General features: G+C 45.3%; 2 protein-coding genes across 8 annotated transcripts in view; one reads left to right on the forward strand and one right to left on the reverse strand.

The window, feature by feature from the left end:
• The window catches only part of LOC111243087 (uncharacterized), a 111508-nt gene extending 101008 nt beyond the window's left edge, over positions 1-10500 (reverse strand). Inside the window, exon 1 of the mRNA XM_022788151.2 lies at positions 10384-10500. The gene's annotated coding sequence lies outside the window, so the exon portion shown is untranslated. The remainder of the gene's footprint in view (positions 1-10383) is intronic.
• Positions 10501-11211: 711 nt separating this feature from the next.
• LOC111243268 (uncharacterized) overlaps positions 11212-26353 on the forward strand; it is a 165509-nt gene continuing 150367 nt past the window's right edge. For all 7 annotated transcript variants that reach the window (XM_086980541.1, XM_086980532.1, XM_086980552.1 and 4 more), the window contains exon 1: positions 11212-13424. In XM_086980541.1, the coding sequence (XP_086836667.1) occupies positions 12820-13424 (605 nt within the window). In that variant the 5' untranslated portion in view covers positions 11212-12819. The remainder of the gene's footprint in view (positions 13425-26353) is intronic.

Raw genomic sequence — 26353 nt, forward strand, 5'->3', positions numbered from 1 at the left:
CTGGTCCAAATGCACTAGTGGTAATGGTAATGCAGTTCCCGTAATTGTTCAGTGGTGACGCGTTTGCCTCGTAAACTTAGGGACACATGAGGTGATCTGGCCTAGAAGTCAGGCGTTGGCGCCCGGCTATTCTGGGATCCGATCGTTCGAAGCGATGTTTAGGGGCAGTATCGGACGTCAAGTTGAAAAAGTTGAAATCTTTTAGTACAGAGATCATCAAGGGCGTCACTTGGGTGTCTAATCCGTATATCTTCAAGTACGCTTACGTCTTAGTCATAAGCATGTGGCAGTCGCTGGCTGAAATTTTAGCGTTAACAAACGGCGAACATGGGATATGTTTACGACGCCGTTTTATGGGTCTGCTGGAGAAAGTGGGAGCAGTCTAGCAAGACCCAATTCATCGGTCCAGCAGGACCCTTTAATGGGCGCTACGCCGAAAAAGTGATTCCGAAAACTTGTTCGCACAATAGCTGAAGCCGAACGGGTTAAAAAATATAAACAATAAGGTAAATAAGTGACAATAGCGATAACAACCGTAAACTACTGAGTGAAATTATATAACAAAATTAAGCATTTAAAATATATTACACTTAAGGAATTAGTTTATTAACATGCCAGAAACGACTGGCAAGCTTTTAACGGTGAAATGTTTTTGGCTAAGGTATAGAAAATTTGTGAAATACGCGAAAATAGCTTTGATCTTTAAGAAAGCATCTTTCCCGTTGCAGTAGTCAACGAGCTCGCATAAGCTAAAAATCGATAGAGGTAGACGATAACTTAGTTTGTATATTCGGGTACAATTTGTACAGCAACGGCTCTCCATGATGTGTTCGAACCACACGGAATTGAACTGTACTTAAGGACCTGAAAAATTACGTAACAGATACATTTCTCTATAATAAGCCATAAACTTTTTTTACTCACACATGTTGTATAATATGTGTCGTATAAGTAACGATAAGTATTCGAACCGTTCTGATTCCTATTGCTAGGTGTGCAGTTTCGTCCGGTCCGGAAATCAAGAGCATGTGGCAGAAGACGGCCATATCGGCTACATATAACATTTTCATATTATTTAGGACGATTAAGATAATTAGAGTCATTAACTATTTGATCAACAGAAATGCGTGAAATATAGCTATCGTCAAGCCATGTTATCCTATAATGTATGGAAAAACCTGCACTTTGTATAGCAGATAGTACGTTTGCATCAGTATTCCGCTGTTTTACTCTGGCTAGCAACTTTAACAACCCAATAGAACTTGCATGTCGATGCTTAATCTTATCTGGCACAACCTCTGAAATTGATCCGATATGATCTCGTGTCATAATCGCCGACTCATACCCCATTGCCCCCCAATACAAATGTGATAGTTAGCTGAAAATTGCCATTGTGTTACGATATAAGATGAAGAACATCGACAGTAGCTCATCGTGCGTCTGATATGTGACAAAAATCATATCTCATAGTTTATAGATAGACAATTACATTTGTTTAACTTTATTCATTAAGTCCGCAAGAACGGACCCAATTCGTTTTAGCCGTACTTTATGTGAAGACAACAATGTAACCCCATCACAACCAACTTCCATGTGCCACTCACTAAGCTACAGATGAAAGTTGAAGTTGGCTTCGCGCCACTATGGCAGGTATAGTTGTTATAGGATGCTAAATATCTTTCTCGTACTTCTGATCCTGCACGTTTGATCTCACACGCTATAATAATCTGTAGAACGTGTACCGTGCCATTATTACTATCGGGGATCGAATATATAATTGGGCGTATAAACGTGATTATTCATTGTACTTGAGCGATTTGTCCATGGATCATTAGCAGAGAAGACGACAACGACGGCAATAAGCGACAATAGCCTCAGGTGTTTATCTGCGCGTACACGCAGTCTAACGAAACACGATGGACGATTTTCGTGTTGTTTCCGTGGTTGGTTAGTATTATGCACAGCTGAAGGATACGAGTAGAATGGTTCCCATTCATGTTCACTTGTGTTATCATTATTGTGTTCTGCTTCACCGACTGACTTGTCATTGGCTCGCAGACTGCGCAAAGCCCGCCTCACTACCTCAGGTCGCCGCCGCCGCCGCCGCCGCCGTCACCGCCACCGCCACCGCCACCACTGTTGCCGCTACCGTCATCAACACCGTCGCGTAACCAGCCTGTGTCGTTGCCGCTAACAGAAGGCTGACAGTTGCATTCAAGCTTATACGTATACAGACGACACGTATACGCCCATCCGCTATGCATTCGCTGGTACGCACGCACGAGCCCACCCAGCGTGGCACATACCCCCCAACGAACAGCGTGCTCAGCTCTATCCCACCTGACTCATCTGAAACGAATCCGAAGACCGAGCCGGGAGAGAGGGGGCAAAGCAAGCGCCACGGAGAAGGCAATAAGATTGGTGCCGTCCGTTTGTGGTGTGACGCGCTCCCCTTGCTCCCGCCGTCGCCGCTCGAAACGATTTGCGCGCCGCTTCGTCGTCATGATAACTGTAACGACAGTGGCGGCAGTTATAGTGAAAGGGGCTCGATGAGAGAAGGGGTCGAATAGAAGAAATATGAACGAGTGATATTTAGCTGTAGGCAAGGCGCCGGCCGGAGGCATCACTGTACGACGCTGAACGGCGGACAGCATGCGAATGGCGCCGAAGGGAAGGGATCAGGAGGACTTCACTCCCTTTCTTCTGCTCCAGCGCCTTCGGAGAAGAAGGGGGAAACGACTGAAGACGCTCAGAACAGAAACACCTCCGCTCTATAAGAAAAAGACGAAAAGAGGAAGGGCAACTCCCAGAATAGGGCAAAGTAATCAACAGCCGCCAGGGAAAACGGTGAGGAGGAGAACAAGAAGAGGGAGGGAGGAGGAAATATGGCCAGGTCGACTGAGTGAGGAGGCGTAGTGCAGCGTGACGGCGATAGCCGTAATGCCGATGGATGGAAGACGAATATGGCGGACGTCGAGAAACGAACAAGTCAGGCAAGTACAGACGAAACGGTTACGAAAGAGGAGTACTCCTTTTGATAAGGGAAAGGACTGGAAAATATCAGTCAACTAGGGCGACGGCGTCAGCGGCGGTGGCAGCAGCAGCAGCAGCTGCAGCAGTGGCCACAAACTACGTTCAGGCACGTCGATGCCATCGCTTTTCTGAGCAGCTCTGCCATGAAGGACTCACTTTCTGGGAAACGCAACGAGCGAAATCCTGCCGGCAAAAGAAAAGAATGACAGGCAAATATATCTAGTGAGATAGTCTTCCCTTTGTCGCACCTTGTTTTTCCTATAGGCAGACGCTTCCCAATGAATCCACGTGATTAGCGATATGCTGTTTCTCAGCAGAAAACCGACCGGTTGCTGCACCTTAGACAAGCAGTTAGGAGTGCAGAAGTGTAAGAGCGTAGGAGCCACTGTACAGACAATCCTGCAAGTAGCATCGTGGCCAGCGGTTTGGGATATAGCGAGAAGGAACCAGGGAAAGAAGCCGTAGACCGCTGTAGGAGAAAGGATCTGAAAAGCTTTGCGGCTTGAGGAAGGAACGCGAGGGCGAAACCTACGAGAGTGAGTGAGTGAGTGATGTCTGCGAATCCTACTGGTGGGCGGAGGGTTGGCAGAGAACTCAGCAGCAGCAGCAGCAGCAGCAGCAGCACGGACACGGAATGGCGCCGCCATTGAGAATGGGGCGGGAAATCAAGACCAAAATGTTCCGTGTCGACCAACGGCAACACGGATGTGGCAGGCGGGAATCTCGAGCACGGAACTCATCTGTATTGTGAATTGTACGCACTAGGAGCGAGAAGGTAGGGAACAACAACATACAACTTCGTTCGCTCCGACCTAATACGATGCATGCAACGAAATGCAGACGGAAATGGCAGCTAGAATACACGAAAGAGAAAAACAGGTTACGTATTCGCTTCAAGATGAGCGCCTCTTAAAAATTACGGAAAAACAATAATATACCCATTATTTTTAAAATCTGACTGTTGTTGAGTCTGTTAGGTGACAGACTGGAGACGCTCGATGGGTTTCTACTGTGTATGTTCTTGATAAAAGTAGTCGTTTTCGGATGTTAAGAGTATACGCTATTTCTAAGAGTTATTCTAGTGCTACGTAAGCAAATGAGACTATACTTAGCCATGAACCCTGACGTGTATATATATGTACATTGGCCCGGTTTGATTTGAATTGCGTCGCAATTCGCAGCGGGTGATGGCATGAAATACTTTCGTGCTTCTTACTTCAAAGCTGCCATCACGCAAAACTCACACCGGGTCCCGCTGCTACCTGCTTTTATATTGTACAACTGCTTCTAGCATCTATATATACGATCCTCCGGCTGGAGACTGAAGCCAACCTTGAAGTTGGCTGAATATTGGTTGTGATAGCGTTTGCTCTTCAAGTCATGATCTCCGTTCGTTCAGCAGTACGAGAGAAAGAAAAAGATTTTACTGTGACTTCGGAATCTGGGTCTGTCTCAGAGCCTGAGGGGCCGTTCGGTGCTCCATCATCTCTTATCGATCGTCGGTCGCGGTAAAAATTACACAACAAAGAAAAGAACTCCACGGCCGTAGCGGTCCGCGGTTCCGTAGTGTGAGGTGTGTAGATATCGTTCATGGAGGAGTCGTAGCCGCCGAGCGGCCGATCAAGGCAAACTCATACTGGGAAAACAACGAGATCACGTGAAATAGAGAGGAAAAAAGCGACAAAGAGAGGAAGGCTCGGACTAAAGCAGGCTAAAACCGTGCTAGGACCTAAAAGAACGACGAGCAGGAAAGACACACAGACATGCATTGCCAGGCAAGTCGGCAGAAAGGGAGGGAGGGAGGCAGCTAGACAGAATCACTCTCATGCCGAAGGCGTGGGGGCGGCCGCGGCTAACGCCAGCAATCGAGGAAATGATATGCATAGAACACGATCTAACTTAACGGGATAGATCGGCGTTGCCTAAAAGACTACTTTATATGTTTGGCCGGCCGCTTAGAGCAGTGCTATCGTAGTGAACACGTACGCGCTCGAGCAAAGGCATCAGCACCGGCGGAAATAGTGTCACTTTAACCTATCGCGGTCGCTTCCACAATCAAAAGCATGGCAGTACGATCTCCCCCGTGTGGGGTTCGGTATATGCCCGACCCTGAATAAATCGAATCTAGTCATGCGTGTGGGTGAACACAGATTTATCGATACGGTCGTGGTCAGTCAATCGACATACGTACAATCACCATATCCGCCACTTCAAGCGATTACGACCTCTGTTTTGACACAAAACCGAGACGGGACGAGATAACAGTAACCGCAAAAGTGACTGACCAACATCGCCCCATCCCTCAATCAGTGGAAGTTTCTTCTGTCCAAGTGCGAATATTTTACTGTATAAATAGATAACTGTGGTATTTCTAATGAAACAAAACTTTTTTACTCAACAGGTATCGTTATATATGTACTATTTGTAACTATTTTGCTACAACGATTCTAGCGTGTCCTATTCATTTTCTGAATTAAATACGGCTATAGATTTTTACATAAAGAAAGTACTCTTTTATTCTTCGAATTTCGAAAAAAAATTCGAAACAAATTTTTAACAGTAATTTTTATCTTCACTTTCTATTTACTATCTCTGCTGATGTGACTATCATTAATAGAGATAGCACTCGGTAGTCCATCGAAAGCCAAATTGAATCGTCTTATATATATATATATATATATATATATGTATATATATATATATATACGTACAGCTCGCCCTGCCTCTTGAGACAATATTTTTCAGCACTAGGAATATCTGAGATTTCCGTGAGTAAAAACATCAAAATCTGTAATAGGGAAGCTAAGCGAAAGTTTTCACCGGAGAAGAAGAATAGAGGTAACCCGTATGACCCCCTACCATTTCCCCGGCAATTTCCATTCCCTTTTCGCGAATACAGTTGGCTGTTCCTCTTTCTGATCTCGTAGGAACCAAAAGGGGCTCCTGTGTTTGGCTAGTGAGGAGCTATTATTTAGCTCCAACTTCTCCTCGAAGCGCCGTCTGCCCACCTCGTATAGACCACCTGTGACGAGAGTGGGTGGGTTCGAGGTCAAATTTGTTGAGCGCCCATTTTCAGTCGTCTGGAGAGTTTCAAGCCTGCTCCCAACCTCTGGACAACTTTAGAGGGGCTTAGTAATGCACATCCAGGCAGCCACATGCATGTACACACACCTATTCTAACCCGCGCTAGCTAGCGTCCGACCACTCGGTCGCCCAGCCTTACCTATTGAGTGAGGGGAGGGGGGAGGTAGGAGTGTACTGACAGCTAAAATGCATACCTCCGTATGACGGCTGTTTTAAGGCGGTTGGGCCTCCGTTGTGCTAGAGTCCTTGACTTGGGTTCACTTCATTTGACGCTCTCTTGAGAGAGCCTGTGTGGAGTGTTGCAAAATCCGACATCGGGAAATCGGTCCGGCGGTGAAGTGTAGTAGAAGAATGAGTAGCGGAGAACGATAGCCGTGTGCTGGCCCAGCAGCTCAGATCCATCATTTCTCTGAGTGTGTCTGTCTACCTCAATGTCTGGTTCAGCGTTCTATTCTATTTTCAGTGACTATGTACGCTCGTGTGTTCCAAATGAACCAAATTGTCGGATTCCACCCGTATCTTTACATAGTTTCCGCGCTCTGAGCGATACAGTTACAACCAATGCTGCTTCGGTCGATAATACTAAGTAGTACTCTTTGGCCGGCGGCGTCAGCTCTGTAGCCGTGATGATGCCACCGCAAGGATGAAATTTAGGCGGATACCTGGCTGGCATTATCCATTGGCCTGCTCAAGCTCGCCTGCTTTTTCGTAAATGAGCATATGTACACGCATATACATAACCTTCAAGTTCCCGCTTTACTGCTGTTCGATAGTCCTGCAGCGAACAGATCGGTCGGCATGACTGCAAGCTACGAGACCTACTCCGATGATTTGAGCATTTCGGAAATACTATTCGCTGTGTGTGCAAAATGCTCTAGGCAACTAGTACGACTACTACGAAGAAGAAAAGTAGAGATCCATTTGGAAATTTCAAAGACGAGCTCAAAGACCATAAGAGAGAGGGGACGGCGGCGGTAAAGCGAAAATACAATGTGAAAGTTAAACTCACTTACAATCGAACAGAGGAGATGATGGAGCACGTAAGAGGGTATAAATGAATGAATGCTCACTGACCTCGTTCACAGGGTGGGGTCCTTGTTGAATCGTCATCCCCGAACAAAAGTCAGGCTATGCAACCTTTTAAGTTACCTCCAAGTAACTTCGCGTTAAAGACTCTAACAGTGTCCTCGTGAATTTGGGTTGCTTCTAGCAGGTTACGGGTAGATATCCACCATTATATATTTTTTTGATGTTTTATCGTTTCAGTGATGCATCGTGATATAAAAAAAGATCTATTAAAATGATTCAGATAGCAGAACAAGAGCGTGATACTCAAGCTGGATTCAGCCACGGGAAATGACAGTTAGCAACTCTGTTGTGCCCGCGCTGAAGATCCATGACTTTAGGATGACATAGCGTCCAGAACGTATTTCGTAGAACCTAGAAGCGTACCGATTACGTACTTGAAGTTGGCTGACATCCGAGGTAAGCAGGCGACACGATAATATTAGGAAGACGGATCTCATTTTTAGAAGCAAGGTAGAAAAAGTGCCTTCACACACGCTACAAGAACTATCTGAGAGATTATACCTGTATCTGTGACCAATCATACAAGAAACAATCATGCGTTTTGTTTGTTATAAAATCCCTAACAATTGACTACGTTTGTTATTTAGACAACTCCATACTGAGGTGCATGGTCCCAAATTACGTGTAGAGCGGCGGTGACAGCAATAAAAAAAACATATATCTACGCATTTATAGAATGCAATGCATAGTCATCTAAATGAGAGGGCCAAATGTTTCGCCCGGATGTTCTTACGAGACGCCCCATATCAACAATGGTGAAAGAAGACATGAGTTAGCACTCGTAATACATTAGTGTTGTTTATAAGTGATCTTCATGCGGTATTTAGAGTTTTAGACGGCCTTTCTGTCGTCATCGTTGGTGGCGCTAAACGGAAGGATCGCCCGTGGTGTGGCTGGTGGATTGGAGCCCTCGCAACTAACGCTGAACCTTCATAAGCAAACTATCATCACGCTACAACGCAAGGTATGACTAGCGGCGAGGCTGCTGGCCAGTCGATGGGCTCATCGTTATTCGACGATATCACTCAGTTGACTTAGTAACTATCGAGCGACCGACCACACCTGTTCTCTGTTTCGTTGCTGCTGTTCCTGTTGTTACCGAATTCACCCGTCGAAGAGAAGTGCTATTCTTGCCATTTTAACGATTCTTTTTCAATGGGACAGAGGCGAAACGAGGTAAAACAAAGTGACAGCCAGTACGAGGTACGAGCAGCTTATCTCTCTCCATATAGCCGCAGCAGTTGTACCTCACTACGACTACAATTTTTACTGTGTGCAGTGTATCTATGTATGTCTGCACGTGTGTATGTATATACACACATACATACATATGTATATGTATGTGTCTGTTTTTCTCCGACTTCTAAAGACAAGCGAAGGGAGAAGCCAGTGATAGAGAGGATTGTTCGCTTCTAGTGCATGGATGGTTACAACGATGATAACAGCAAACGACGATAATTGCTCTCTGTACTTGCGTTCGGCATTCGCCGTTCTCCCGCCGTCTGACCTGGCGTCCCTGCCGCTACTACCGAGAGAAGCCCGCTCCGCGCCGTATTCGATTCTGACACAGGCAGAAGCCATAGAACTAGCCAGAAAAATATTCGCACGAAATAGGCAGACACAGAGGCAACAGCCACTCATGGTTACGGCGGATGACGGATACAGGACAATGATGCGCGGCGGCGGCGACAGCGGCGGCGGCGGCGGCGGCAGAATACGCGCGGAACAAAATGACTTCTCTCCACCATTTTGCCCCCGACGCCAGTCAGCCATTTGAGATTCCTATTCCTTCTGGTAAAAGAACGGGTGGCAAAAAAGCCCACGGCTACCGCCGCCGGTTTTCATGTTGCTATCGCTGCTGCTTTGCCCCTCAGAGAATAATAATGATCTCACGAACAAATACGTACTGCCAATGGGCACTATACTGTCCTGCGTGCGCTTGTCGCATGCGTAGAACAAACCGAGAACACAAACGGATGGACGTAGCAAGACACAGGTCATTACGGGTCAGGGAACATTACGGAGTATTGGAAGGCGGAATTGGCCTCTGGAGAGCATTGGCATCTTGTTGCAACTTTTCATGTTAGGCTTAACGACGGTCTAACAGCGGTGCTTCGACTCTAAGTATTATATATATATAATACGACCAGCTATATACATACATATATATATATATGTATGTATATAACTGGTCGCAAAGAAGCATATGTGTGCGCCATTTATCTGTGTGGGAAGTAGGCGTATACCGTGTAACACCAATATGATCACTTCGAAAAGCTTTGAGAGCTTCCTGATTTCGAATGGACGTTTTCCATTAAGAGGTTTGGAGGCTAGCTTGAAACTAGCAACAAAAGCTAACTCGGAACTCTAGTTAGCGTGAAACAATTGCAAGCTAAGTTTATATTGAATACTTACCTCAAGATGACAAATGCTAAACGATACGTGTTAACTTACGTCTAGAGCAACTTATTAGTGAGTTGCGCCATCGATCCAAGTCCCCCGATAGACGAAGACGGAAACCATAATTATCAGCAAATTGCAGGCTGGATTAGTTCGCAGAATTTTTTTTTAGAACTTACATATGCTTCTGCTTAAAATGTAACAGCGCTACATACTAATCATCGAAGCATTGCTGAGAATTCAAGCAGTTCTCTATCGTAGTTTCAAGCTTGCTTAGTGGTGTAATACCAAAGGGAACTAAATTACTAAAGGAACGTAAGTTTAGGATAACTTAAACTTAAAACGGCTTAGCGCTACATTCGTTCCCGAAAAATGGGGGTTTCTGAAATTTCTGATTTAAAAAAATACAAATCATGAAATTACCTAAACACGCAGATTGTTCAGAAAAACATCTATTTTCTTAACGAAAATTTTAATTTATAGTGATGTGTTCATTTAACAGATACGTGCGGTATCATGACGAGCTTTGCAAAATTGATCCGTAACCGTGTTCAAGCTGATCGCACGGATAAGCGCACGTTGGATGTCGTCTGATCCCTCAGCGAATCAAACCGTATTATTAAAGTTAGTAATTCTAGTATACATTTACTTGTAGTCTACATCGAATTAATTGATGTTCATTACCTATAAAAAAAAAATTATATATATACATGAGGTTTGAGTATCAGTACGTATGTGCATACATACGCAGGACCTCGCACTATCACGTCGACATACCTAATAGACAATTACGAGCGCGGACATTATCCAGTATTGATTTCATTTCGTTTCAAAGATAATCTTCTCCTCTTCATTTCGACTTTCCTCTTTCTCGACACGTAGCACGAGTTGCGGGCCATCGAAGACAAAGTTTCCAAGAGAAGCTCACGTATGCTTACATACACATGCCCACATACACCGCTCATACACATGCCCAGTCTAGCTGGCGGGATACTCGTGAGTAACCAGTCGTTCCAGTTAGAGTGTTTAACGTAACTCCTGTTGGGCTGGAGATTGATGCAAAAGGGTCTTGGGGCAACGTACTTTAGGAGCTCGTCTGGCAGGATGGATGGGCGTCTGAAAAAGCTCGGGTCAGTCTGTGGTCGCTCGTTTAAGGTCCCAGGCTCTGGGGCACTCATGGCGTCATGTTGGTGGCCTTCTGTGTTACTGCTGCTGTTATTGCTTCTACTCTGGGGTAATGACTACTAGTAACCGCCTGAATAACCATCACTGCCATTCCCACTACCACAGCTACGATCGACGCCTTCATGAACATCAACACAGAGACCGTATGGGTCTGGGCCAGGCCAAGCCAGAACCCGCGCACTCAGACTAATCCAGCATCGCATCAGCAGCAAGCGGCCTGCCTGGCCTGGCCTGGCAGGCTCGGCTGCTGTGCTCCTCTATTCTTCGTGTGACGTCACGGTGAGGGCCGTGTTGGCGGTGCTACTGCTGCTGGTGATGGCAGCGGCGACGGCAGCAGTGTGTGGCGATGTTGCTGTGGAAGTGCGAGCGAACAGAACCCTCCGTTAGGCGCCGCCCCGTGCCGCTCCGTCAGCTGCCAGCCACCGAGCCAACATGTCGGCGAACGGACGGACGGTCGAACGGACGGAGCCACAAACAGGCGGGAGATCCGCCGGCCGGGGAGGAGGGAGGGAGGAAAGGCCCGTGCCTGTGTTGCGTGTGTATGTGTGTGTGCAAGTGTGTGAATGTCTTTCTACGCTGCGCTGCTTTAGCCAAGCTCTGCTGTGTCTAGCGCTGTAAATGTGCGCGTCTATAGCTGACTGTAATAGCGTTGTATGTGTATATGTGTACGTAAGTGTCTGCCGTCAAACGAAGAACGAGCCGACTAACTAAACGAACGAACGCGAGCGAACTGCCGACGGACGTAAGCCGCGTTGCTGCTGCTGCGGTTGTTGCTGCTCGTGCGACTACCACGGGAGGCTCTTCGTTCAGCGTTTCCCGCTAGGACGACCCCTGCTGCCTCTGTAGTTGAACTGCGCGCCGGCGCCGTCAGATCTGCAACTGAAACGGATTCGAAACGAGGCCGACATCGGGAACGAACGGCAAACCACTGGCGGACAGTGAACACATCATGACCCACTGCTATGCGCTATGAGTCGTTCGCTACGAAACGAACAAAACGATCGTAAACACGCCAGAGCGCAGCGTTCGAGCAGATACACAGCGGCAGGATTTACGAGTAACACAAATATATAATAATATTGTTGTGTATTGATATAGGATGTTCCGGCGAAAAGGAAAAGAGGACGATATCTTGGATCCAATTTGACTCAATATCGAAGGTGGCCCTATGGCAATGTACAGTGAACGATACTAATTGGAGTTGGCATTCTGTAAGAAGAAGTGAAAGTGTACGTTTTTGCATTGATCCTGCTGGTGGTCCCTCAGTAGAGTACAGAGCAGATAAAGACCCGGAATAGATCAAGGTAAGGCGCGGGCAGCACGACGTTCTCATAGTCCGGAAGAGAGCGCAATACCACCGCAGTGCACGGCGATCAACGACGACAGTGGCAGCCGCTCGCTTCAAGCAGCTGATTGAACTGGCCCAATGATTAACAACTGATCAGTTAGGCTCTCCTCGTGGTGAGGTAGCTACAGTGAGAATGTACCCGGCAGTTCCGGATCGCTCGCGCAGTAACACTCCAACGAAGACCGAATTAGAGGTGCGTTGAAGACTGGCGAGGGTTGTGTCATACACGCGGCGCTCACAGCTATAATAACTATGCCTATATGTATGTTTGTATGTGAATGTGAATTTGTGTGTCTTGGAAATAGGGGCTGGATTTGATGACGAAGTGGGATTATGTACTGTGATGAATAACTTCGGTTTCCTATCAGAAGCAATCGATAAATTGGCACGAGCTTTTTTCGAGCTTCAGATGCTAATATAGGCTAGATGGACATCGCAACGACGTTAAAGCTATCACTGATCGATTGGAAATTCACACAAACGAACAAAATTATACTACTATCGTCTTCGAAAGTGAGATGGACGTAAATGAATTGGTACAGCATACGAAAAAAATATAGCTTTTTATGCAGAGAGTGACGCGGTTCATCTTCGTTACAAGTAACCGTTTTGTAGAAAAGCTTCTGAGGACAACAGAGAAGAGCTAGCCCCGGACCACTCATCAAGGTTATCGACGCGATATGGATGATTCGGGTTCGAATTCGCCGCCGCCCACAATGATTCCAAGCGTTTATCGTGACCATCCTCCGCGGAGATCCGTCTCCCCGGAAGGCGGCTCGTCAAAAGGCAGATCAACACCAAGCTCTCCAGTGTCATCGGGATGTCTCCCATCGGCCAGGTACCCAGGAGTGCCTGCGTTCATGCTCAATGGCGGTCAACTAGCTAACCGCTATTCGATGTTGGCCGCCCAACAACGCTTTCAACTTGAACAACCTCCTGCGGCGCAGAGTCGAGGCAACTCCCCGCCAGGAATCGCCTCCGACGTTGCCGCTTCCGACTGCCGTTTGATCGACTACCGTGGAGCGAAAGTGGCAGCTTTCAGCGTTGCAGGCGAATACCTGCTGTGTCTTCCGCAAGCGTTCGATTTATTCCTTAAACACCTCGTCGGTGGTCTTCATACAGTCTATACGAAGCTTAAAAGATTAGACATCACGCCAATCGTGTGCAACGTAGAACAAGTGCGCGTCCTTCGAGGGCTGGGAGCAATCCAGCCAGGTGTAAACCGATGCAAGCTCTTGTCGTGCAAGGACTTTGACGCACTCTACAAAGACTGTACGACCGCAAGGTAAGCTTCAACATATGATACAATTAGTTACTCGGCGTCTCATTATCGCCATATAATGCAAGCTATACTGGTTTATCAAACCCCTAACTGGCGAGATCTTCTATTATACTGCAAAGTAATGGACCTCGACCTCTATTAACAGTTTATCACACGATCATAAGTTTCACGGTGAATCATTACTCGTTAGAGCAATGAAACCAACGTACTCTTTAAATGCTTTGTTTCGTTAACACAAAATATGTTACTTGTTTTATATATATCTGTTTAGGAAAAAATATATATATATCTATATATATTTTCCTAAACAGTTGAAGTGACTCGGAACTTGTTTTGACGCTTTATAGGATAAAGAAGTGTTGTACTTGAGCATAGGCCTACTTTGTTAAGCACAATATGGCACTTTTACACACACGCGCCGTTTGATTGAACGATATTTATTTAGTTGATGGTTGTTTGTGAAGAAATTGGCCTTTATTACCGTATAATAGATCATTTCTGCTACTCCGCCTCCCCCCGAAGTTGAATTCGCTGTGAAGACAGTCCATACACACCATAATTACTCGTGAAGCGTTATCGATATACTGCGTTCTACAAACGAATCGAAAGGAAAGCGATCCGATATAGTTAGCTTAACGACATCGTCCAAAGGACCAGCCAGCAGTTGAGGACAACAGGTACAGACAAGCATAAGGTTCAAAGTACTGAAGAACACAATACTGCCCCACAATAGTCCCTGAAACCCCAGCGGCTACGGTCAAATACCAAAACAGCAGCGTGAAGGACGAAGCTGTAATACAATAGCTACCCCTCGAAACCGCTGGTCATAATTCAGCATTCACGGCAATCGATGGAATGAAGCACAGTATTATTATTGTAATTATAGATACTCCTTTAATTGAAATACAGTACTTTAATACATAGCATAGAATAGGCGTGAGCTTTGTTTCGCTCATTTGCCCGCCAGTGCAAAGGAGAACAAAAGCAAAAGGGGCGCGTATCATATGTATATTTCTGAAGTAATATGTATTCTGCCGTACAAGAGTGTACAAGTTCATTATTGACCCACCGATCATCGCTAATGTGATGTTGTGTATATACCATTAAAGGACCTTATTTTTTGCGGGTCTTTCGTGTTCTGAAGCTGCTCCGTAGCAATTCCTGGTCGAGACATCCGGGTGCGACGGAAATATGCTGAGATTGGCAGGGCCCATTTCGCCTCATCTTTTTAAAGCACTCCTCTGATAGTTCCTGTCATTGCCGCAACTCCTTCTTCATGTGCTGGGTTAGGTAGCTAACAGCCAATTCTGTGTAAGGAACTTATAATAAAAATAAGTTAATAATAGACGGTTCTTTCTGTAGTAACTTATATAAAAAGGACAAGTTTCATCTTATCCATCAAAATACAACCTACTAGCACACCCAGAAAGGCCTAGAATTTGCCACCTCTATAGCAGCAATGAGGTACATGCGTTTGGAATAAAGCCTTGATGTCGAATCGGCGTCACATAGAAGAGTACATTTCAACAGGACTTAATGGCGGCGGCCGACACTAAGATGTATATAAAAAAGACGAACAAATAAAAGTCATGTTCCGTAGACTTGTGAAGCATGTAACCGCGATACGCGGTCCCTAGGCAGTCATGAGAGCAAGCACATCACAGCTCTTTAGAATAAATCGAGATTTAAGGAAAGCAGCAGAAACTTCAAATTGGAAAGTTTTCAAGGTGGATGCATATAGTTTACCGCAAGTGGTCAAACCCTTGAAAATGCTTACATAATGACTAAAGTAATGTGACCAGCTTTTTTTTTGTTGGCACATTTAGCGGAATCTGCTAGAAATGAGGCGAACGCTAAAGCACTGGGTTTTGTTAGCAGACCCAAAATTTCTAAAACTGTATTTTAGCTGGCGTTCATGCTTACGCGTTTCGGAGCCGAATACTTCCTCGTTTGCCCGATGCCTATCCGCTCAGTACTCAAATGTTTTACCTTGATAACAAACGGTGCGGTCCTTCCACTGTAGCCCCCTTCTTCGAGCATTTCTCCAATCGCTGCATTTATAGTCGTCCTAGCAAATCACAAGGTGGAATCTACATAGTAAAATCAATAGAGAGAGTGCTTATTCCATCTAGTAGTACCAATAGTAAGCTCCGGGTTCTGCATCGTTCAGCTGTCCTTTCCAGTTATTGCGTTGGTAATACGTGTGGCGTCTGGCCGCAACAAAATACCACAGCGCCAACCGTACGTTTCAGCATGAGGAATCGCTCGCCAACAATGTCGTGATCCTCTCGACGGTGCCATTCGACGCGTTTTCTCATTAACAGCATCGAAGTGGCACGAACTGTAGAAATACGCGGACGGACAAAACGTATATATACATATATATTGTGTTTACGGGAGAATCTAAATTCTTTGCGTTGACGGCGAGTTAGGGTACGTTTTGTGTTGATGAATCCGTGTATTTGTCGATGCGGAAAAGAGAGGCAGACAGATAGAGCTAACCGAGAGATACGGCCGATATCTGTTATTGTATGGTTCGCAGGTTGGAGCCAATTCTTCCTATTAGATTTTCCATCTACGTCTCGACGTTCGGTCACATCTGACCGCGTCCGCTTTTTCATGCTCTCGATTTTTGCTTCAAAACTTAAAAATCCACTTTCGAAAACGGCGCTCAGTAGGCGAGCTAAGCCATTTGACTAATTAAATTTATGTAAAATGGTCGCGACAAATATTTTAGAACATAGTAATTTCGTTATCCGCTTATCGATAAGGGCTATTAATTATCGTTCACTACCTAATTTGCTTGACAAAGAGCAATCATGAATTTTCGCTAAATGATACGTCCTTATGCCTAATCCATATATATAATTGCATAAAATTTGCCCTTTCTCTTTATCCACTTTTAAGGTGTCTGCTATCAAATCTCTCCATCTCAACTAATGTACATTAGCAGACGACAGTGAACCACAATAATGGAGTTGATTAAATCTCTCTTAGCGTCGTTAAAGGGAAGGCAGAAGCGCCGTCGTTATCGGAAAAATGAGCATTTCGTATAAACCCGCCGTGCCACAAAACTAACAGGACAGAAGTCAGTCAAATAGACAGTTATCTAGATAAATACGGATATATCCAGGACACTACAATCAGCGGAACAGCACGAACTAATCATAAAAATGTGATTGTTTGCCGAATATGAGCGTATCCATCTTATTACGCTGTTTGCGCTATCCTCGTACCCTTTCATATATATACAATTTGTGTTTTTTGCATGTGACTGTATGTCTTGTTTAAAGAGTGTCGCTAGTGGCGATAATGATAATGACGATTCTTTCGCAAATTTAACGGCGGCGTATCATCATCATTATCCTGTGCGACGTTATCATTGCACCAGCTAGATTAGCAATGTTTGGCAAGCCGGCCGGCCGGGCGGGCGGCCGGCTGGCCGGCCGGCCGGTCGGTCGGTCGGTCCGTCGGTCGGTCGGCCGGCCGGGCGGACGGACGGACGGACGGTAAGCGACGTATGTGCGTCTAAATAGTCGATTGGCTGTTTGACGGTGGTGTTTTCGGCTGTGGCTCTTGTTAGTGTTACCGCTACTTGACTAAACGGCACCTCTTTTAATCATAGCCAACAGCACGGTGGAATCGTAACGTAATAAAATGGGATGGGATGAAATTTAATGGGTAACAACAACGACGACGGCGGCGGCGGCGGCTGAGATTTCTCAAATGCGATTTTAGCTTAGCGTCAGCTGCAACCGCTGGCCGCGGTCTTCTGCCAACTGTTTTTTTAGTCTCGTCGGTTGTTTTTGCCTTTTTGGGTTCTGTTCTGCTTCGTCTCGCCCATTAGAGCGACAGTAAAATTGTCACGAAATTGATGGAAAACATTACAGTGGGGTAATGAGCTATGTTGAGAAATCAGATCAAAAACGCCCCGTCCATCATCGCCGTTTTCATTATCATCATATATGGCGTCGCGCAATACGATTCCCATAAAATTTGCTAACACAACTACAACCAATGGCAATAGCAGTGCTCCATTTTCCTTATTGTTGTTGTTGCCTATTGATACCAAATCACAATCGCCAATGGGAACAGCGGGCGAGCTCCTTCCTCGATCGATAATGGCTTAGTTTAGCTTTCTGTTTTCTCTGATTTGTTCGAACTATTTTTCTAGCGTGGATTTAATTGCTAAATTCCGTAGCAGTGATTCAACTTATACTAAAATGTGTACTCATTCATCGTCGTGGGGTATCGTCGAGACGAAAGAGGCTTCGCCCCTTAATTCGAGCGTTTACTAGTGCTCGTCAATTGCATTTATCTAACTTGCTTTAGCGCCTTTATTATTGTTATTATTATTATTATCTGCTATCTGTTTTCCCTCCGAAAACTTCTTACGACCGTTGTTAATGTCTTCTCACGTAAATGACGCGCTTACTACTGTTACCCTTTAATGTGTTCAGATGTTTTATGACCACTAAATACTCTCACAAACACAAACAGTAACAAGAACGCGTAAACACAAAAAGGGATAGTTTTGCATCCACACCGTAACGACTACTACGGTTACAACTTTTATAGTGATAAACTCCATTGATGTGAGCATACGTACAGGTATATATTTTATCAAAGTTGAAAACAAGGATCAGCGTAAGTGTTATGGATAATGCACCACGTTTATCACGTTTGTAGTGTGATTCTCCGTCTAATGGAAAGTTTACTATGTCTGTAATGTCAGCCTTCGGTCATTTTACTTTGTACATAAGGTCTTTTGCGAATATACTGCGCGTACCAGGGTGTTGCTTCGATACGGAAAGTAGGATAAAAACATCGTACGAACACCGAATACTCTACGGCAAACGCTACGGATCCCGTTGAGATTCATTTACCTCAAGTTGGCTAATCGAATCAATTGTAATTGATAGTTATGGCCAAACTGCGCCAATAACTCGTAACCGTGGCCTACATTTCGGTGCAGGCCAGCAGCGCCTGTTGTCATCTGTTACACCGATGCGTTCGTATGATGCTAGGAACCTTTTCCGATATGAGACTAAATTGCATTCAGCGAGACGCATTTAATTCCACTCATATTTTACATTATTGGACCATATGGCAAACATCCTATCTTGTTCGATTTAGGAAAACACCTAAAACAGGCATAGGACATTGATGGAAGTAAACGCTAGTCGGCGGCGTACGATGTCCGTAACAGGGAACTGGATAATACAGAACATCCGGTAAGCGGCACAGCCGACGCTACAATTACCAGTTGATCAATTTATTATTTACCGTTTTTCAACGTCGTCAGTGTAATAGAATATAACGGGTATTGTCGTGAATATAATTACGTCCTTTTATGCTCGCCGTTGTGTTCACTGATAAAATCGAAGCTTCTGCCGCTCTCGCTAAAGATGTGGACAAAATCTAGTCTATCAGTCGATATTGTTCCTGTTTGTTTGAACTAAAAAAAAACTAGATAGGTATTCAAACTTATTGCGAAAGATCAGGCAATTACCCGGACCTATTGAAATCTGGCTACAAAGGTTCGCGCGGTCCTCTTAGATGCTACCGTCTCTGACCACTGAATGCAATATTGTCACCATGCCTGCTTCGATCCTTCCCCCTTTCTCCCCGTCGGCCCTCTTTTTTCTACGACAGTCAATCTATGCCACAGCAACTGCCTTATCTGCCAAACGAATGGCAACAAGGACAACAAGCACAACTTTGAAGATACGTTTAAGCGCTCAGCACTAGCTCAGCCAATCGGTAGCGCGGCGACGGTCAACCTCAACTGGCATCACCGTGCAGGTCATCGCTGTCTCAGCAGGCGCCACGAAGCGGGCAGTGCAACGTTGTCCGTTGAGGTCCTACCCTCGGCGGACACATTTGTAACCGTCGCGGAATATCTGATATAGCAGTAACAATGGCAACAAGAGATTCGTCTGATAAACCTATAGAAACAGATAAACAGACTTACAAAAACTAAATAAAAAACAACATCCAGCGGACACCAAGCGTTTCAAACGTCTTCTCTCGCAACTTGACGGATTAGAACTTGGACCCAGTGCTTTCAGCCCATAAGCGCTCGGATACGCACATACGCCTATGAGCGCATGTCTGTGTGCGCAATGAACTTTTAAAATCAGTCTCTTAAAATCAGGCGCACACACTCCGTAAATTTTGCCCGTTACAATTGGTGCTCGGCATATCCAGCTTACGTTTCGTCTTTTGCAGCTGCTGTCGTTACTGCTGCTATGATATTTCTGTTTGCTCGTATCTTCGTCGATTTTTTGGAGAAAAAATATTGACCAGCTGTAGCTGACGTATGCTCTTCTGTATCAGAGTTTAGCCGCGATAGCGACCATTTGGTGTGTCGTTGCTAAGCGTAGCATAACTACATGCATACATCTGTCTTCGTCGTCTGTGTGAGCCTGCGCGTCTAGGATACGAGCAACAGTCTTCTTTCTGATGCTGTCTCTTCACCATCCAACGTTATTCCTAGCAATAGACTTTAGCTCACAGTTCGCTGTGCACATGTCTACAGGGCCAGCGACAACGCTAGTTACTGCTCCGGTGACCGTCTTAATAAACGAACAAACATCGCGGGAGCAGACGAAAAAAAAAAACACTGAACATTAGGCCGCCGACGAGGGAGAACGCATCATGTATATATAATGTGATAATGAGAGAGAGAGAGAGAGAGCAGCAGCATCAACGATCTGATAATTCGCGGCGTCTGGCCAGTTTTGCTAAATATAATTCGTCTGTCTGTGTCTTTCGCACGGCTCTCACATACCCTGATTGTGGTTTAGGGTATGTGAACCGGTGTTACGTCGCTCAGTGAAGACCTAAGAGCACTGCACCAAAGATCATTGTTTCCAATTTAAACGTTCACGTTTGTGTGAACGAACTCTTGGAGAAATTCTATCTGCCTGCCCATTCTGCATAAAGCATACGCACTAACATTGCTGCTATTTCTATAATAGAACCACTGAGTGTCCTATGTGTTTTTTCGTCCAGAATCCTCTCTGAAACGGTGGACACTTTCAATGTTTCGCGCCATTGATCACTGGCGCACACATCAACACCGCCATCGACACAAACGTCCACGCATACGCTTAGAGTCACCCAATAAACTTTATTATTTGGCACTTTCGTAGACGATATGAAGTTTAGAGAACGGTATAAATATGATAGTATGATGATGAGGCTATCCAAGTATAGCTATCAGGTGTTTTAGAAAATAATCAGAGGGCAAAATATCCATGCAAGGTCTTGTCACCGAGTTTCAATGACAAGATCTCTGAAGTGCACGACGAAAGCATTTGCAGGATGCTAATGGCCGTCCATTGAAGCAATTCAGCCACCAACCTGATTTAATGATAATGATCTAGCATGAATAGTCACTATTATTGTTTCTTGCAGTTCATTCTGTGCAGGACTCTGTCTCTGTGTGACTGTTCCGCTTGTGCCGATTCCGCCTATTTCTCCCTTGAACACGCGCTCGAACAGATCGTTGCGGTAAATTCAAATAACCAAAACCTGCCACTATATCGTCAAGAGAACGTCTAGCCCCTCATAGGTTTAATCGTGTTACTACTGTGTTAGCCAATGAATGCAATTATACTGACTGTTACCTTTGTTGTTAACAAAGCCCTTTCCTCAAACATGCACAAGTAGCTTCTGGATCATCTGAAATGTAAACTTTCCATTGAAAGAAAGTACGGTAGATACTTCAGCTGCTGATGCCAACATTTACAGCTTTTCTGAATGCTTTGCTAGAACTTCTCTCCTGGTTGGCCGTTTCCCGGTCGTTACCTATAAGCATCCCAAATTAAACCGCTCTTCTGTAAATCTCGTAGGCGGACCTGAAATACTGTCCTTATAGTTATGCTTTAAATTCTATTGTACTTTCAATATGAACTGCCTTCGTTCAAAGGTTTATCGTGGTCCACTCACGGGTTTCCAACTGGCTTCAGGCCGGCAAAAGCAACAGTTAGACAATGATTATTCTGTATCTATAGCCATGTCGCGCGGATGGCGGGTCGGTCAGGTGACATTTCCAGCGCTAACGCAATTGGCCCGCCTAGGTTAACGTTACAGGTACTCATGCCATGACTAAAATAGACGTTTCTAAACCAGACGAGCACAAACTGCGACGTGGCCTAAGGATATTTCTCAAAAATGCTCGAGTATGAAGTTCAGCGACTAACGCCGACTGCTTGAGACGCAAAGTCCGCTAGATTCGACACGACGCGTCGGTACTGGGTCGACAACTGCGTTGTTGTGGGGTAGCTAAACCAAGCCGCACGCTCAGCCTCCTCGACAGCCAAAAGGGAAAGCGGCAATATGGATATATACTACTATTATTGTTGCGGGGGCCAGTAGGCGCACGAAAAAGCTTAGTGGATTCGTGCCACAGCAGCAGCAGCGGCACCGTATGGCTGTTGTACTAGGCTTGCAGTTCAAACGCAGTCGGCTCCTGTTTGTTAGTCATACAAGATAAACCTAACAGATAAAGTTAAATAGTAGTCGAGGGGCTATTTGTCTCGCTAACTTAGGCGTCACGTAAAACGTGCGTATCGGTGAAATGCATCAGTAAAGTCACGTGCGCAGATTCAGTCGCACCTAATGCGGCAATGATTTTTATCAATACCAAAACAACCTAACAATGTACAGAGTTGTATTTGTCGAGTGTTTCCGACGGAATGGCGTCTATTCGATCTCGGTGCACGTACACTGATCCAGGACCGGTTCGCTATTGTCGATGCACGTGTACGCAGCGTCGGCGCGAAGGCGGTAACGGTAGCGCTGATGGCAAAGGTCGCAGAGTTGTTAATGCACATATATATTAAATACAATAACACACAAATATGGTCCAAAGCAGGTCCAATTTGGATGAGAAAACGTGGTAACAGTTGCCGGCGTGATGACGACGACCGAGCCGATGCTTCCGTCCCCCACCCAACTGGTCGAAAGTCCCCTCCCTGTCCACAGTAATAACGGGATATTACATCCGCGTCTGTGTGCGTGCGTGCGCGTGCGTGCGTGCGTGCGTGCGTGCGTGCGTTCATGAATTTAGCGGAAATGGACGTTAGCAGCAGTAGCATCGGCGGCCGTTCGAAATTTAGGCGAGCTATTCTCTCGCCTAAAGTAAAGGCAACGAATGCAACTGCGATTCGCTGCGTTACTAATGACGAAAACAAAAATTACTTCGCTTGAATATAGGTTATCTAGTTTTTGCACTTTAATAGCAGGCCGCACCCGACGTTATAATCACGGTAGCCGTCTAAATGGTACCTGAATCTGTAGATGTATATGCCTAAAAAGTCAAAGGATGCCTGTCTGTACGACACATGGATATTTATCGTTATCAACGAGAATTGTATATGGGTGTTGTTATTTAGACGAGCAATCCGTGGCAGTTTACGTAGACCGATTTATAGTGAAGTTGAGGTTGGACAAACTTTACTTTACGATTAAGGTAACAACAGCGTAATCACATTGAATTAGAGTGAAAATGCTGACTTTCAACTCGCTTTTTATAACTGCCTATATATAACAAGAACTATTGCCGGCAATGGAGATGACGTGAAGAAACGTGTAGGTGATGTAGACATTGTGAGGTGGGGTGGCTTTTTTAATCAAAATAATTACAGTTTTGCTGCTACGCCTTACAAACATCAATTTAACACCATTTCGTGCGTACCAATTCTATTCCTGCAGACGTTGTGGTATCACGCTCAGTTTTTTTCGTTGATCTTGTCGGACTTGAATTTTTTTATTTTTTACTCGTAATTACTTTTCCACCAGTGGCTCGAAATCATTATTGGCTTCAAAAAACCGTGTGCAGGACTTTTACTAACCGGTACGCGAGATGTGCTCCATTCTAGCAGTACTAGTAAAACGGCAGCCATGGACCGAGCTATTTTTAATGACATTACTATATCGTTTGCCCACCGCTTGATTGTGCCCGTCCCCCCGTCATCGAAACATAAGCAACGTAAACAAAGTCATCGTCAGCATCATCGTGAGTAGCAACATCAACATCGGAAGCTTTGACGGTGGTGTCGCCCGTCGCACGGTGCGATGCTAGGAGCCGCGATGTACGAGGCACGTAATTACGTTTTGCTGTTTCTTCTACTTGCCGTTACACGCAACGATAAAGAGAGAAGCGTTCTCGAACACTGAAAGGCCAACGTGAGTTCACAAATCGAAATCAACGCACCGCAGCGTATAAGAACGCAACGAAGGGACAAGGTCCTCTCGTCTTTTTGTGCTATTGATAAGCACTCCGGAGATGATCAAGTGGAATAAATCAATGATGGGGATTTTGTAGAAAAAAGACGGTCATGGGTGGTAGGTCTACGTTAGGGCCGCGTTAATAACGATGACGACGATATTTGATAGCGGTGGCGATTATCGTGTCGATCACCTTGATGATCTTAATTATGATGGCTTCTCTTCTGGGCGGGGGGTAGCCGACGAATACGCCAGTGCTATTTTTGACCAAAGTAACTGGCAGCCGCAAGTAAACGTTTCACTAATCGTCCTATCCACATATTATGATGAAAAGTCAGAACCACAATGTAGAAATTGGAAAGAAAACCACACCATACGTATGGCCAAAGAAAACGGAACCCCAACGGTCAAAACAGCTACACAATTTTGCGGCCCACTTCTTTTCGTCACCGCTACAAGTGCATGCGTGTAGTAGCTAAGATATATATGTATATATATATTAGTTGTGTTGTTGCAAGTCTGATCAATGCGGATTGTGTAAAAGTCATCAGGATGTATGAATAAATTGTGTCGTCAGGTTGGTACGATAAAGAGATTTTTTTTTTTATTATTCTGGAACTGACTCGGGTTCTCAGTGTATTGCTATCGTAGATACTGCGTAACACTATTTAACACGCTATTGTACAACTGATGTGATTTCCACGTGGTTATTGTCACATGGTATTTCGATGGTAGCTAAAATCCCCTTTCTCTCGACTGCAGCCATAACGATTGTTCAGAGCTCTGAAGTCTCTTTTCAGAGGCTTCGACTATAATAGCGCATTGCGATTGGTGGGCGCGGTGTTGGGTTCCGTTTCGACTGCTGCCGCCCCGCCTCCCAGTTTCTCGGTCCCATTCAACTCCGCAGAGCCGCAGCTGGGGCCGTCGAAAACCCGCCGACCCAGCGATACGAATGACGTCGCCACTAAGGGCACGAGGAAAACGGGCCGTTTCCACAGGCTGTATTTGGACTCTCCACAAAGAGGCTTCTCGCAACATCCCGGCCACAGATGGAGGCAGAGAGCGGGGGCTTGCCTGCAACTGAAGGCTTCCGGTGAGGGCGAGGGTACGCTACGTCTTACGTTCCTGAGCGGCTGCGTCTAGCCAGATGCGTTGTGTCCAAACAAGCCAAATACAGCCAGGGCACGGAGGCGTGTGTGCTACAGGTTTCTTTTAAGCAAAGCAGCCCCGTCGACTAATTTCAAGTGTGCTGCTTTAAAAAAGATCATAGTGATATTTCGCCTATTTTTTAGGGCCACATTTGAAAGTATCTAAAATTCCCAATTTTAACCTACCTCATTACCATTCGTAAGCCGAGATAAGATAACGTTATATTTCTGTGTATTGGTGGCATGTCCGCAAAATACACAAAAAGCACTTGAATATTGCCACGTTTTTTTCTACAGGATGTTATTAAAAAAATGTTTGCCGCATCAACAAGATATTTGTATACTTGCAACTCTCTCGCATATATACATAGACGCTATCAATAAGTGTGTACCTTTCAACAGCGAACGACGATGAACAGAGACTTGATTTTAAAGTCATTTGCTTGGTCACGATATGATGCCATCTACAGCCATGCATGTGTGGAAGCTAGCTATTCGTGTCGCTCCTGCCAGCGCTGGCTTCAGAATCGAGATGGGAAGAAACACAAAGGAATCACAAAATGAGTATTGGTCGGCAAAATACCATAGCAAGAAAAGTAACAACAGCAGATGGCATCACAGAGCAACTGCCAAAAGTAATTAGTGTCATCAACTGTTCTTGCCATCGTGTCTTTTGTTATTACTTCTCCATTGTTATTGAATGGAATAGACGGTCTTTGTAGCTAAGTTCGCCAGCGTGGTCATGGCGCTATATCAGCCAGTGTAATCATAAATGCACCTATATATATAGACACACACGATTGCGTTACAATGAGCCACTCGGCCAGCAGCGGCCATGTTGTTTTGCTGTCTACGATTAGTATGTACGTGCATTCCGCGTGGTCCAATACAATCAACATAAGCTGCCTAGCGACATTTGGCAACCACAGTCGAAGCAAATGACTTATGCCAGCTCGTCCCGCCTGTTTTCGTCCGGCAATGGACATCGTCGCTCTCCTTGTCATAAGAATTATGTGTACAGTACCTCTGAAAAACTCTAGTCAATCTGTCCTGAAGTTTTTTCTTCGTGCTTTCTTCGCTGACGCTCACGTGACGCTGTTTCGTTTATCGGTACGACGACATCGTATACTGGGAAGGTAGATTATGATACCTGCCAATAATGCTGTTGCCCTTTTCGTTGAGAAGCGATTCGCAGTTCCAGCTGGTCTTATAATAATGGCAATAATAGAGTGCGATAACGACTATAACACGTAGACTAGCCAGACAGGCAGTAGAAAGGTGGGGAATAGCCGTCTACCATAGCTGTTTGTTTCATCTTGCGTCCGTCGATGGGACGGATGAACCGTTCAAATGAGAACTACTTTCAATTCATCTCTGTCGTCGGTCATCGCTTCTCCGAAAGACAGTGACCCAACGGTGATGGTGTTGCCAATGGTGAACTCGGCCCGTGTTTTTCTGTCCGTTCGCTTAATGGCGCTCTATTGCGGTGTATTTATGGACAATCCGACGTTAAATTTACACGTCTATTGACAGAAACAACGGCCG

This window comes from Varroa destructor, unplaced genomic scaffold, assembly GCF_002443255.2.
Source record: "Varroa destructor unplaced genomic scaffold, Vdes_3.0 BEIS01000001.1, whole genome shotgun sequence".
Taxonomy (NCBI): Eukaryota; Metazoa; Arthropoda; class Arachnida; order Mesostigmata; family Varroidae; genus Varroa; species Varroa destructor.